Below are 12,869 nucleotides of genomic sequence, written 5' to 3'. Positions count from 1 at the left end.
TAGGCAAGAATTAGACATTTTGGTATCAGATTAGGTTCAACTCTAGGCGGTGATAGAGTCTGCGACATGGTGACGGAGCAATATTTTCTCCCGACCAGGTCAGCTATGGCTTAAGTCCAAATATTCTAGGTCGGGTGGGTTCCCCAATTGATCGGAGCGTTGCTATGCTTGTTCCATCCAGCCCACCTTTGACAATGGCAAAAAAAGAAAACAAAAAAAAAGGGTTCAAATAATGAGATGTTTCATTTCTAGTTTCTTTTGGACTACTAGAATCCATATAAGCTTAAGATACAAACAACATAAAGTGAGGTAGCATACAGTAACTGGACACAAAAACAAACTCAACCACAAAATCATCATAAAGATAATATAGATAGATGGAAGAATTACAACTTGGCTCCGATAAAGTTGTAGAGATTGGTAGAAATTGCAATTGCGCTTGTTATTACAGCAAGGACTACCATTAGAGCTGCCATGATCTTGTCCTTTCTTGTACATATAACATGAACATCTCTGTCAAACAGGGGGAAAAAAAAGAGGAGCAATTTTGGTTATGAAGAAGTACAACTCCAAAATTCACACCATATGGAAGCAATAGAATCCGATTCCTATATGAGTAATGTGCTATGGAAATGTTCGTAGTTTTAAAGATTTAAGTCCGACATTACCCTTGATAGATTTTCTCATGTATTCACCCCTTGTGTAATCCTTGTGTACTACAAGAATGGACCCGTCAAGATCCTTCTTGATGACTTAAGTCGTTCTGAATGTAGGTCTTGCTGTGTATATTATCTTTTGCTAAAAATCACGTTCAACCGATGTGATGAGGGAAATGAACGGTAGAAGTCTGACTCATTCGTCTCAAACCAAAACAAATGTTATTCGAACTAACTCTTGCGATTATCTAGTTGACAAGTGTTTTTGGTAGGAATGATGCTCACATGGAAACCTACAAAAGAAAAACCTTATGAAACCAGACCTTGTTGGGTCTCATGTATCCTGATTCACTGTCTCCAAATCATTTGTGTGTGTGTGTGTGTGTGTGTGTGTGAGAGAGAGAGAGAGAGAGAGAGAGAGAGAGAGAGAGATTACCTGAGAGCAATAGCAGATGGGAAGATGAAGGCAAGGCAAACAATAGAAGTTGATCCAATAAACTGGAAGAAGTACCAAATATTTGGAATGGCTATTGCTGCAAGATAAGAGCAGACTAGTAGAATCAAAGTGAGGGCCACAAATCTCCTCTTATCTGTTGCCAAAGGAGGCTTCTTGGGGAATAGGAATTCATCAATGTTTGCCCTTAAAGAGAAGTTTAAAAGAGGGAACACCAGCATAAGGTGGAGTGCATAGCTCAACCGAACAACATCATTGAGTAGTGAACCGATAGCTGAATAAGAATTTTGATCAAAATTCACGAGCATGTCGGCCATGAGTGAATCTCCAAATAGAATGTAACCAAATATACCCACTGCAAAGTAGATTGCTGCACAAAGTAGGAGGGAGATTTTGACAGCTACGGCCATGTCAGCTGGTTTTCCCAGTTCCATTGCAATCGGATGAACTGTACATATCCAATCATAGGCATTTTCTTAGACAATGAATATTCTGATACAGACACTTTATTTATCAAGTGTTCTGTTGTTTGGAATCCATTTGGTTTCATGTATTCTCGTTTTGTAGTTTCATTTTCTGGATTTTGGAAACGGAAACGATGGAAATTCCGGAAACAAATGTGCAAAACATTAAAACAAGCAATACATCACATCTGATTATTCTGATATGCATCAGCGTACCACTATTGTTTAAAAATCCTCCTAATACATACGTACTTGTTTTCTCAGGAAAGTAGTACTGCTAGAAAACATCTGTGAAAAAACAGTTCTTACCATTAAAATGAAACGTGAAAGCGGTCACTATAACAGGGATGGCAGTGAAGAGGTTGAAGAAGGAGGCTCCATTATCCAATTGGGGTACCAATCTGGGCCTTCTTGTTTTCCCTTCCAGTAATGCAGAGATCGCCATCGCGAAGCATATGCCAACAAAAACCACAGCAAGCAGAACCGAAACCGCTGAACTGAATCTCAACGATTCTGAAACCACCCAAAACACAACACAAACGACAGAGGCCACATCAACATTTCAATTGGCAGAATATCAAGAGAGTGAAGAGACAAGAAAAGGAAAAGGTTTTTTTTATTATTATTAAAATCAGGGGAAATCACACCAACCTACTCTCCGAAACAGCACCAGTGGAAGCAAAACAAAAACGAGGACGACGAGTAGAGCAAAGGCGCGCGAGTTCCACCAGTAAATCCCAAACCATTCTTCCAAAACGCCCAAGTGTGCCGCCCCATCGCCATCAAGCTGACTTCCGGACAAGACGTCTCCTATGAAAAATAACGGAGCATATTGTTAGTTAGGAGCCTATGCTCGCATAATTTTAGGCCTGCTTAATTAGTAGTACAAATAAGGGTACATATTATTGCATGAACATGGGTGATGCACCGGACTATTGAGAAGGGAAATACAATACCACATCCAAACATGCCATATGCCATTACTTGTTTAAGGAAAATGTTATTCGCTTGACTATGTGTTGCCAGAAGTGCTACGATCACCGCACCATTTCAAGTATGTGTTGCATGGATTCATGTACCGGAATTGTGGCTTTCGAGATTTGTAATCCAACCTCATGTCCAATCTGGACAATCAAACAAGCTTTTACATAACGGAAATGACATGAAAAGTTGATTTTTTTTTTTTTTTTTATAACGGATGTCTAGACCACCTCACACTTACTTCGATTAATTCTAGGGCCCTGTAGTTAGTGAGCAAGCAAATCTCTTGTGGCTCCAAGGTTTAGAATGTTTGATCTTTGTAGCATTCGAATTTGCAACCTCTTGGAATTAAGCATAAGAAGTTAACTGATGTGACCTTATCCGTTTGTTTCATTTCTAGCAAACACTCCATTAGTAGAACAAAGATAAAATTTTCCACAGTTTCGTAGAATGAAAATTCTGATTTGAAAACTTCTTTTCGAGTTCTTGTTTTTCCGATAAATTATGAATTTTTTAAACTATTTTTGTCCTGTTATAACTTCAAATGTTATGCTACACGGACACAAAAGCTTTCATTTTAAATTCATCCATAAACAATACTACTTTAATATTCTTATTTCACTACTCGTTTCAAAGCAAAGAACCCATGGATAATGCAACCCATGCTCCACTGACATGAATATCATGGTTTTATTATATAATGCAAAATTAACCCATGCTCCTAATTAATTCTCCATGCTCATTTAATGTAATGCTTATAAAAATAAGTTTTGATACTTTTTCCTGAAAATATCATCCTATGCTTCGCATAGAAGATTACGTGGTCCGGGAAAAAAATGAAAAAAAAAAAAAAAAAAGAAGAAGAAGAACAAGAAGAAGAAGCCTATGGTACTGTTTTCGTCCATATTTTTGTAACCCTCTGGGTAGTGAATTTGCAACTAAAAGCACATACATATATAAGACTTGAAACCTAAAGTAGAATAATACGTTACAAACAGTACCACAAAATTTCGTGATGAATAAACCAAAAAGATCGAGTAACAGATGAAACTGGAGTATAAAAACACATACATATATAAGACCAGAAACCTAAAGTTAAATATGCACCATTTTATTGTTCTACCATATACACATGTTAGAAGGGGGTGTACATCCGGTAGTGAAAAATTTGTAAATTTTTATTTGTGGTTAAGAATTTGTTAGGTGTTTCCGATAGTGAATAAGTTGTTGATAGATTTGTAAGTAGAGTTACTATAGCAAAAAAGTTTTTGTTAATAACTTTTTTGTTATTGGAAACGAGATAGTAAAATACGGAAACTTTTTTAGTGGAAAAGATATGGTAAAACGCGTTAAGTTTTTAGTATTTTTTTTGTTAGTGGAAATACCCCCTAAGTATAGCTGTAAAGGAATAGAGTTGTACGCAAGCAGCTCGAGACTCGATGTTAAATGCTTGGCTTGATTCCTTTAGTCAACGAGCTCGATTCCTCTAGTCAATGAACCGAGCCCAAATTGAATTTTGGGCTTGATTCATAAACAAGTTGAGTTTCGAGCTATCATGTAAATAAGTTTTGCTCCTATATGTGGGCTCAACTGTCCAAAGAGTCCCATTTAGTATCGAACCGAGTCTTTTTTCTTCTTTTGCCTTTCATTAAACCTAATTTACTTTATCTTAGGAGACTTTGGAAAAGAGATGGGTGCTTACGAAAATCGAATCATGCCCATATGTATTGGAGTATATGAGAGACATCAACTGCACTTCACTTATATCGAACCGAGCTTGAGTTCTCAAATACTACTTTTGAAATCAAACTCGAACAGTCGAACTCGATTCAAGATCGAGCTCGCTAAATTTTAAATAAGTTAAGCTCAAACACCCTAAAACTCGTCTTGCCTCGTTTGCACTCTTAGGGGGTGTTCCAAATTCTCAAAAAAGTATTTTTTGAAAAAGAAGGTAATTTCAAGTTTAAAAATCATATATTTACGCAAATAATTTTGGAAATTGATATTCGTACTCCATTTTTTACTGATGGCACTCCCTTTTTAACATGAAGTTACATAATTTTTCTACCAATATGGATCTTATTTGATAGATCTTATTAAGATCTTTTATACGGTGCAAAAAATTAAAAAAATTATTTTTCATTTTCATTATATTTGAATTTGGAAATTGGAAAAAAAACTTTTAGAAAAAAAAAGGTAAACTAGAACCGGTAATTTGCAAGTATACCAAAATACCACAAGCTAAAAAATACTACTATATACATAACATCGATACGGTACACCGTAGCTTCCACGAAGTAGAAATTCTGAAAATCAAAAGAAAACAGATTTTCGCGCTTCACTTTTTACTGATGGCGCTCCACTTTTAATATGAAGTTACTAGTAATTCCATGAATACAGTGGAGCACCATCAGTAAAAAGAGGAGCACGAAAATCAAAATCCGATCAAATTGCCTTTTTTCATAAAGTATCATTGAAAATTGTATGCTTACCGATGATAATCAGGTAAATGATGAGGCAACCAAAGTTGCTGACCATGACACAAATCTGAACAGCAACAGATCCTACCCGTCCAAACGACTCGTACATCACGCCGGCGTACGTCTTCGACTCGCCGAAATTCGTGAACCTCATTATGAATTCAAAGGAAACATCAGCCAAAACCGCCACCATTACGATCGACACAAAAGCTGGAATCACGCCGAGGACCTTGAGAGTGGCCGGGATCGACATGATTCCGCCGCCCATAATCGACGTGGACACGTTGAACACCGCGCCGGTGACCGAGGGCGCCCGCCCCTCTGTAGGCAGCGGTTTCAGCTTCGGGAGAAGCGGAGCCGCTGCACCGACACCGGTTTTATTGGTCGCCGAAGTCTTCATTCCGGTGGGCGCTGGCTTTCTTGGTCGATTAGGATTTTACTACTCTGTCTCCTTGTTCATAATCATGCATTATTGGCTCCGTATATATAGATGGATGATTATTCAAAGACCGTGACGGACACCCCATTCGTTTAAGAGTTTTGGATTTTAGATTCTAATTATTATTCTATTTTTCTCTAATTATTACTTTTATTTTTCTCTTTATCTTTTTTCAGTCATTACCTTTATTTTTAATCATTACTTTATTTTTCTCTACACTAATTACTTACAAATCTAAATTCAAAATTTCAAAACGAACGAGGTCATAGTGCTTCAAAGGGTCATTATCACATGGAGTTCATATACTTAGGAAAGATGTTAGGCTTACAACAAAATTTTACAATATACATACAAAATTCTTACACGTCAACACTAGGGCCCACCATTTCACTCTGACAAATTTGACATGCAAAGACGTTGTAGGTATATTTTAAAATTTTGTTATAAATCTAGCATTTTTGTATACTTAGTTACAAAATCCGCATGAATGGGTAATGGCGGAATTCCTGTCACGGTGTGCTAAGAGCACTTGTTAATTTTCGTACTAGATAGATACAGGATTCCATGTGACAACACGGATTACGTGGAAGTCCCGTCAAATTCCCCTTTAATATTTGGGCTTGGTTTGAATTACCAAAATAGTACTCCGTAGTCTTTATGAATTGTGGATAAGTTGGATTAGGTGGTGGAACGGGGGGAGGGTAATTTTGGTATTGGGGTGAAAAGATTCTTCAGTTTTTTATTGGACAGGACAGGAACAGGTTGGACATTGTGCATTGTCAGCAGTGTGATACTGAAAGAAATAGAAAATGAATGTAGACGCTAATGCGGCATTCATGGATGGAATCATATTCACGGCTGTTATTCTTTTATGGGGCAGCGGCTCTTCAATTTTGTCTCTGCGAATGATATAAATGTTGAAAATCCGCAGGGCTCCGTGTTTGGGCGTAACCTATTTTTTGATGTTTGGTTTTGTAAAAAATTAAAAAAATATTTTATATGTAAAATATTTTTCATTAATTGAATGAAAATAATTTATTCTTAAATTTTCCGTAAGTTATTTTTCGAAATAAATCCGCTATCTTTTACTGCAATTCTCATTGCTCAATTTCCTAGACCGTTAATCCTGATCCACGTTCAATTTAATATTTTTATATCTCTCCACCATTTAAGTCCAATATCTCTCTCTCTACACTATTTTGTTGATTTCTAAAAATATTTTCAAGTGCCAACTAAACACCGAAAAATAAAAGTTTAAAATTTATTTTCTGAAAAAATATTTTAAATGAAAAACATTTTACATCAAAACAAACGGAGCTAAGATTTGCTGGTTTAGGCATTACGGTAGGCTTGGCTTTAACTCAAGCCAAGTGTTTATTTAATTTTTCAAACTTTTAAAATTCACCGTGAACTTGTTTGGATTAATAATTCGTCTTGGGGTAAGGAATTTTAAAAGGAAATTTCATTTTTTTTAAATGTTCATTGAAACGAAACTATGAGCTGCTTAATCAATTCTTGTTAAAACAGGCCAACATAAACTTGAGTTGTTTTGTTTAAAACCCCAATTCTACTAAAAAAACCAATGAGATGTTTCATTTAAAGACCAATTCAGAAAAGAAAACGGGCCATTTAAAATCCACAATTCTACCAAAAATGAGTACCGCTAAAAAAACCAAAAAGCTGTTTCAACAGTTTCGTTTAAAACCCTAATTTATATTCCACTATGCCCACGTAATGGGAAAACAAGTCTCATTTGCAATTACTTTCAACACATGTTTTCTTCTTCCAACCCTTCTTCAATTGACGAAGTTATTCAGGAGGTGCAACCTAAAATCGATTCGGCAATGAATTCAAGACTTATTCGATTAGCGAGCAGTGGGGAAGTGAGGTCGGCTCTGTTTCAAATGGATCCTTCTACGGCTCCCGGGCCGGATGGAATGACCGTGGGTTTTTTCCAGAAATACTGGGAGTTAGTGGGGAGGGATATTACAGAGGCTATCCGCAGTTTTATGCATTCGGGCAAATTACTTAAAGGTATGAATCACACGCATTTAGTTCTAATTTCGAAAGTGAAATGCCCTGTTAATATGACCCAGTTGCGACCTATAAGTTCGTGTAATGTGGCGTACAAAATCTTGGCCAAAGTGTTGGCTAATCGTCTTACTCGGGTGCTCCTGGTGGCGGTATCTCCTAATCAGTGTGCGTTTGTGCCTGGGCGAGTTATTACGGACAACATCCTTATTGGGCAGGAGATTTTTCATTTTCTTAAGAATAGGAGGTCTGGTAGAGTTCAAAGTGCAGCAATCAAACTTGACATGAGTAAGGCGTATGATAGGGTTGAATGGATTTTTCTTGAGCGTATTATGCTTCGAATGGGTTTTCACCTGACTTGGGTGAGGTGGATGATGGAATGCTTGGAAACAGTTTCGTATTCTTTTTTATTGGATGGATAGGTAATAGGATACATTAAACCTTCACGTGGGTTGAGACAAGGCGATCCTCTCTCGCCATTTTTGTTTCTCCTTTGTAGTGAGGGTCTCTCGGCTTTATTGCGAAAGGGGGAGGAGGATCGTAGCATAAAAGGTGTACGCATTTGCAAAAATAGTCCTGCAGTGAGTCATCTTTTCTTTGCTGACGATACTCTTCTTTTTGGAGAAGCTTCTAACCGAGCATTGGCGAATATCAAGAGAATTCTTGAGGTGTATGGAAGGGCATCTGGACAACTGATTAATTATGGGAAATCATGCTGTTTTTTTAGCAGTAACACATCGATGGAGGAGCGGGACAGATTAAGTCAGGTTTTAGGTATTCGTCGAGATGCAAGTCTGGGGAATTATTTGGGTTTGCCGACTGATCTCAGACAAACTAGACACAAAACCTTCTCATATATCAAAGATAGGCTTCGCGGAAAGACTGAGAGATGGGTGAAGTTTTTCCTAAACCAAGCAGGAAAGGAGGTGATGTTACAATCTGTTGCTCTAACTCTCCCTAATTATGCTATGTCTTGTTTGAAACTACCTATTAAACTTTGTAATGAGCTGAATTCCATGATGGCAAAGTTCTGGTGGGGTTCTAAAGGTGACAATAGAAGGATTCATTGGCTTTCCTAGGACAAACTTTCAGAGAAGAAAAACAATGGAGGCTTGGGGTTCAAAGATTTACGATGCTTCAATCTTGCGTTGTTGGCAAAATAGGGGTGGAGGCTTTTGAATGGAGGGGACAGTTTGCTTCGGAGAATTCTGAAGGTCAAGTATTTTCCACGTTGCTCTTTTATGAAAGCTACAGCTCAGTCTAATGCTTCGTGGACATGGAAGAGCATTCTTGAGGGAAGGAGGGTGCTTGAAGGGGGAATTCGATGGAGAGTGGGCAGTGGGAACCGAATTCGAGCAGCAGAGGACCCTTGGCTACCTCATGATGGAGGGTTTAAACTGTAACGCCCCTCAATTTTGGTCAATAAAAATTTTCGTTAAATATTTGAATTTTATTTAAATTACTCATTTTCTCTTGAGTGGCTATTTGATTTCTTGCTTTCGTCATAGTTAGACTTTTTAGTGTAACAACTCCAATTTTTCATTCAATAAAAATCTCGTCGTTATTCGAAATTTCTTAATTTCTCGATGATTTTCTTATTTGATTCCTAGTAGTTCGTATTCAAGCAATTGAACACCGTATCACCGTATTCCTCGACTAGAAACTCTAATTGCACTTTAGCCCCTCAAGGATCGTTTTTTGACTTATATGCCCTACTTAGCAAGCCTAGTTAGCTTCTAACCGGCTCGATGGAGTAACCAAACTAGGAAGTCACCTAGTTACGTTTCCCTAACCGAAGATGGACCATTTTGCCCATCTTGAACCTTTTGAACCTTTTGAACCCTAGACTAGAAATGGTTTAATTGTTTTCTTTTATTGTTTTAGTTTTATTCTTTATCCATTGGACAATAAATGTTAGGAGAATTATTACCCATTGGATAAAATAAACCCATTTCTTTATATTAAAAGGATTTTTGAAAGATTTAAACAAAGTACTATGATTGACATTTATAATTATTTTTGAAAAGTACTTTTCAATTACTTTACTAATAAAAGTACCCAAGTAACTATGGACCATTGGACAATAACCATTAGGGTAATCTTTACCCATTGGACAAAAGCCTTTTCCTTATTTTAATTGGTAAGTACACATATATATATCACATGTGTATTTCCAAAAAGGACATGTAGTCTTTTCCAAAAACTTATTTTAGTATTTAAAGTACCCGTACCTTATTATCCCTTGGATAATAACCATTAGGGATTCTATTAACCATTGGGTAATAGGCTCATCTTTCAACCAAAGTACTTAACCCATTAAACTAATATTTTGTTAAGATTCCCGGGAGTACAAAAGTACATTATTTTATTATTTAAAGTACTCGTACTTTATAATTGTTTATTGGGGAAATCTTGACCCTTAAAGACTAAATTGCCCTTTTGTACAAAAGTACCTATTGTTTAATTATATTCTTACATGTTAGTACATACATATATATACATATATAGCTAGTACATGGGAGAGAGAGAGAGAGGAGAGAGGAGAGAGAGGCCGAGAGAGAGAGAAGGAAAGAAGAAGGAAGAAGAAGAAGATGGGACTTGTACTTGGTGATTCTTCATCTTTTCAAAGATTGAAGATGTATATCTTCCATATCTTCCTCCATTGTCCTCCTTTGTACCAATTTCATTTGCTTAAACCAAGAATCTTGTACCCATGTCTCTTCCATTGCAACATATCTTCCAAGAATCCCATCCAATGACCAAAGTAGCCATGCAAGCCTACCATTTAGCCATTGATCTTCCAACCAAGCCTTAACTTCACCCATCAAGCTTTCAATCAAGCTTGACATGTGAAGGAAATCAAAGATGTAGAGAGAGAGAGAGAGATTCGGTTGAGAGAGGGAGAGGAGGAGCCTTGGCCTATAAATAGAAGCTCACTCCAAGCTTAAACTCACATCTTCAACCATTGCTCTCACTTCTCTCTAGAAATTTCAAGAGTTCTTGCTTTCAAAGTTCTAGTTTTCTTATGTTCTTGAGTGTTCTTGAGAGAAACCACCAAACCACTTTCAAAACCACCTTTAGATCTTTTAAAGTAGCTTAGTTAAGTTAGGAAGTTGTTTCGAGGAAAAGAAAGTACAACTCTTTTCCTTTCGAAGCAAAACCGACGCCGTTACGCCGTCGAAATCCAAAACCGTAGACCGAATCTTTATAACCAACTACTACCGCCAAGAAGCAAGGTAGGATATCCTTATCTTCCATCCCAAGTAGTTATCTTTACCTATTTTCCCAAATATAGTCTTGTACCCAATTATAAGTTCGTTAGGAAGAAACTTTAATCATGCCATTTAAAGTAGATAATGTCATCTTTTGTTGAAAGTATATGAAATGCATGATGTTTGTTATTAAGTGATTCAAGCATGTCAAGTAGTTTTAAAATGGATGATCTTGTTAGATTGAATAGTATAATGAATGATATCGTTTGTGAAAAGTCTCACCGCGGAGTCTATGCATGAGAAACGAGACACGAAAATCAAGAAAGTAGAAACATGACACCTAGGGTGTGGATAATGATGAGTTGTGTTTTGAAACCGCAATGTGGCCGGACTTGGTAGCCCATTGTGTGTATGGAAACCCACGATGCGGCCGGACGTGGTAGCCCATCGTGTGGATTGTGAAAACCGCAACGTGGCCGGACTTGGTAGCCCGTTGTGTGTATGAAAACTCGTAATATGGCCGGACTTGGTAGCCCATTGCGTGGATTGTGAAAACCACAATGTGGCCGGACTTGGTAGCCCATTGTGAAGATTGCCAATGCGGCCGGACGTGGTAGCCTCATTGGTAATATGGCTTGGTTATCCGCGGAGAGGAGCCAATGCAAGTTTTGTGTGCCAATGGGAACCCGGCGCGGCGGAACCATTGTGAGGATACTCGGGAGACCGGCGCGGCGGAACCGAGGTTGGGTGTGTAGCTTGGTTATCCGCGGTACGGAGCCAATGCAAATTGTGTGAGTTAAACAAATGGTTTTTGAAAAGATGAATTGGTATGTGAAAATGTTGACACGGTCTACGATGAGTTGCGTAGGAGAAACTCAGAGAATCTTGGACACCAACGATAGTGATATAGCAATTGCAGATGTGTTATTAATGTTATCTTTTGTAGCTGTGTATACACATATCATGTGGAAATCGATGTGACGTTATAACCTGTTGTTTGTTAGTTATGGGTTAGCGGGTATAGGATTTTTCTATTGAGCTTTCGTAGCTCACGGTGTTGCCTTTTCGGTGACCCTGACATATTATATCGGTGGCGACGCTGGTATAATGTGTCAGACTTTGTAGATGAACAGGGTGAACGTTACACCTTGGAGGCATTTGGAGCTGAAGAGCTGGCTCAGATGGAGGAGCAGGCGGAGCTGTAGTTAGGAACCTTAGTTCCCTTCCGTTTGTAATAAAAGTACTCCTTTTAAGTTTCTGTTGTAATAAAGAGCTTGACTCAGTTTATTTTCAATAAAATTACTTATTTAACGCCAGACTTCATTTGATTTTTATGAATAAAATGTCTTTTTAACGTACCCAAAATTCGGGGCGTTACAACTTGGTATCAAAGCTTTAGGTTCAAAACCTCGGCCATGGGTAGAATGGGTAGAACCATGAGATAGTTTGACCGTTGCACAAACGTGAATTGAGTTTAAGTTTACCGTCCCAAATTGGGTGGAATTCTGTCAAAAACAATCTTCGGATTGAAGCAAGGCGCGGAAATTGGCAGTACCGCTGAGCTGGGAATTCCCGAACAATTGGATGATGACTTAAATCAAGGATCGAATGTGGAATTTAGAAATTCAAAAAAAAAAAAAAAATATATATATATATATATATATATATATATATATTTTGGTAATTAAACCTTTGCCTAAAAACGTTGCTAATTGAGCAAATTTTATTTAATAGTTCGTGGAGGAGCCGTTCTTGAATAAATATTTTAAGGGACGAGAGTGGGAGCCTTGCACCAAGTTGGTGCCGGGCATAGCCCCATTAGGCCGGCAAACCACACTCCCCCCTAAACTTCAAATTTTAAATTTTAACCTCCAAAAGTTCAAATTTCAAACTTCAAACATTTTCCCTCCTCCACCCACCTTTTTCGGCCCCTATATATACCCCACCTCCACTTCCATTTTTCATCCCTCTCACCATTTTAACTCCTCCATCCTATCCTACCGAGCCGAGCCGAGCCGAGCCATGGCAACCCGACGACGAGGATTTCCGGAAGACGCCATATTCCGAGAAATCGAGCGAGCCGAAATAGCCATATCAATCCAAACCCTATGGTTGCAACTCTTCGGCCTCGTCTTGTTTTGTGCGGTACTCA

At 37.9% G+C, this 12,869-nt stretch overlaps 1 protein-coding gene across 1 annotated transcript; it reads right to left on the bottom strand.

The window, feature by feature from the left end:
* Positions 1-222: 222 nt before the first annotated feature.
* Positions 223-5,541, bottom strand: LOC131318919 (amino acid transporter AVT6C-like). The gene is made up of 5 exons (XM_058348965.1): positions 5,048-5,541; positions 2,226-2,384; positions 1,884-2,087; positions 1,093-1,558; positions 223-513 (listed from the first exon to the last, which is right to left on the bottom strand). Exons 1-5 carry the CDS (start codon positions 5,433-5,435, stop codon positions 387-389), a joined length of 1,344 nt encoding a protein of 447 aa, XP_058204948.1. The 5' UTR covers positions 5,436-5,541; the 3' UTR covers positions 223-386.
* Positions 5,542-12,869: the final 7,328 nt, after the last annotated feature.

Source organism: Rhododendron vialii, chromosome 3a (assembly GCF_030253575.1).
Source record: "Rhododendron vialii isolate Sample 1 chromosome 3a, ASM3025357v1".
In the NCBI taxonomy this organism is placed as follows: Eukaryota; Viridiplantae; Streptophyta; class Magnoliopsida; order Ericales; family Ericaceae; genus Rhododendron; species Rhododendron vialii.
Note: the sequence above shows the minus strand (reverse complement) of the source record. Positions and strands in the feature narration are given on the sequence as shown.

Bases quoted from the DNA above. Each gene is read 5' to 3' on its own strand.
- LOC131318919 (XM_058348965.1), bottom strand. From the start codon at position 5,435: ATGAAGACTTCGGCGACCAATAAAACCGGTGTCGGTGCAGCGGCTCCG. The intron at 2,385-5,047 runs GTAAGCATACAA...TATTTTTCATAG, and splicing joins CATTTACCTGATTATCATCG to GAGACGTCTTGTCCGGAAGT. The intron at 514-1,092 runs GTAATCTCTCTC...CCTGTTTGACAG, and splicing joins CCATCTGCTATTGCTCTCAG to AGATGTTCATGTTATATGTA.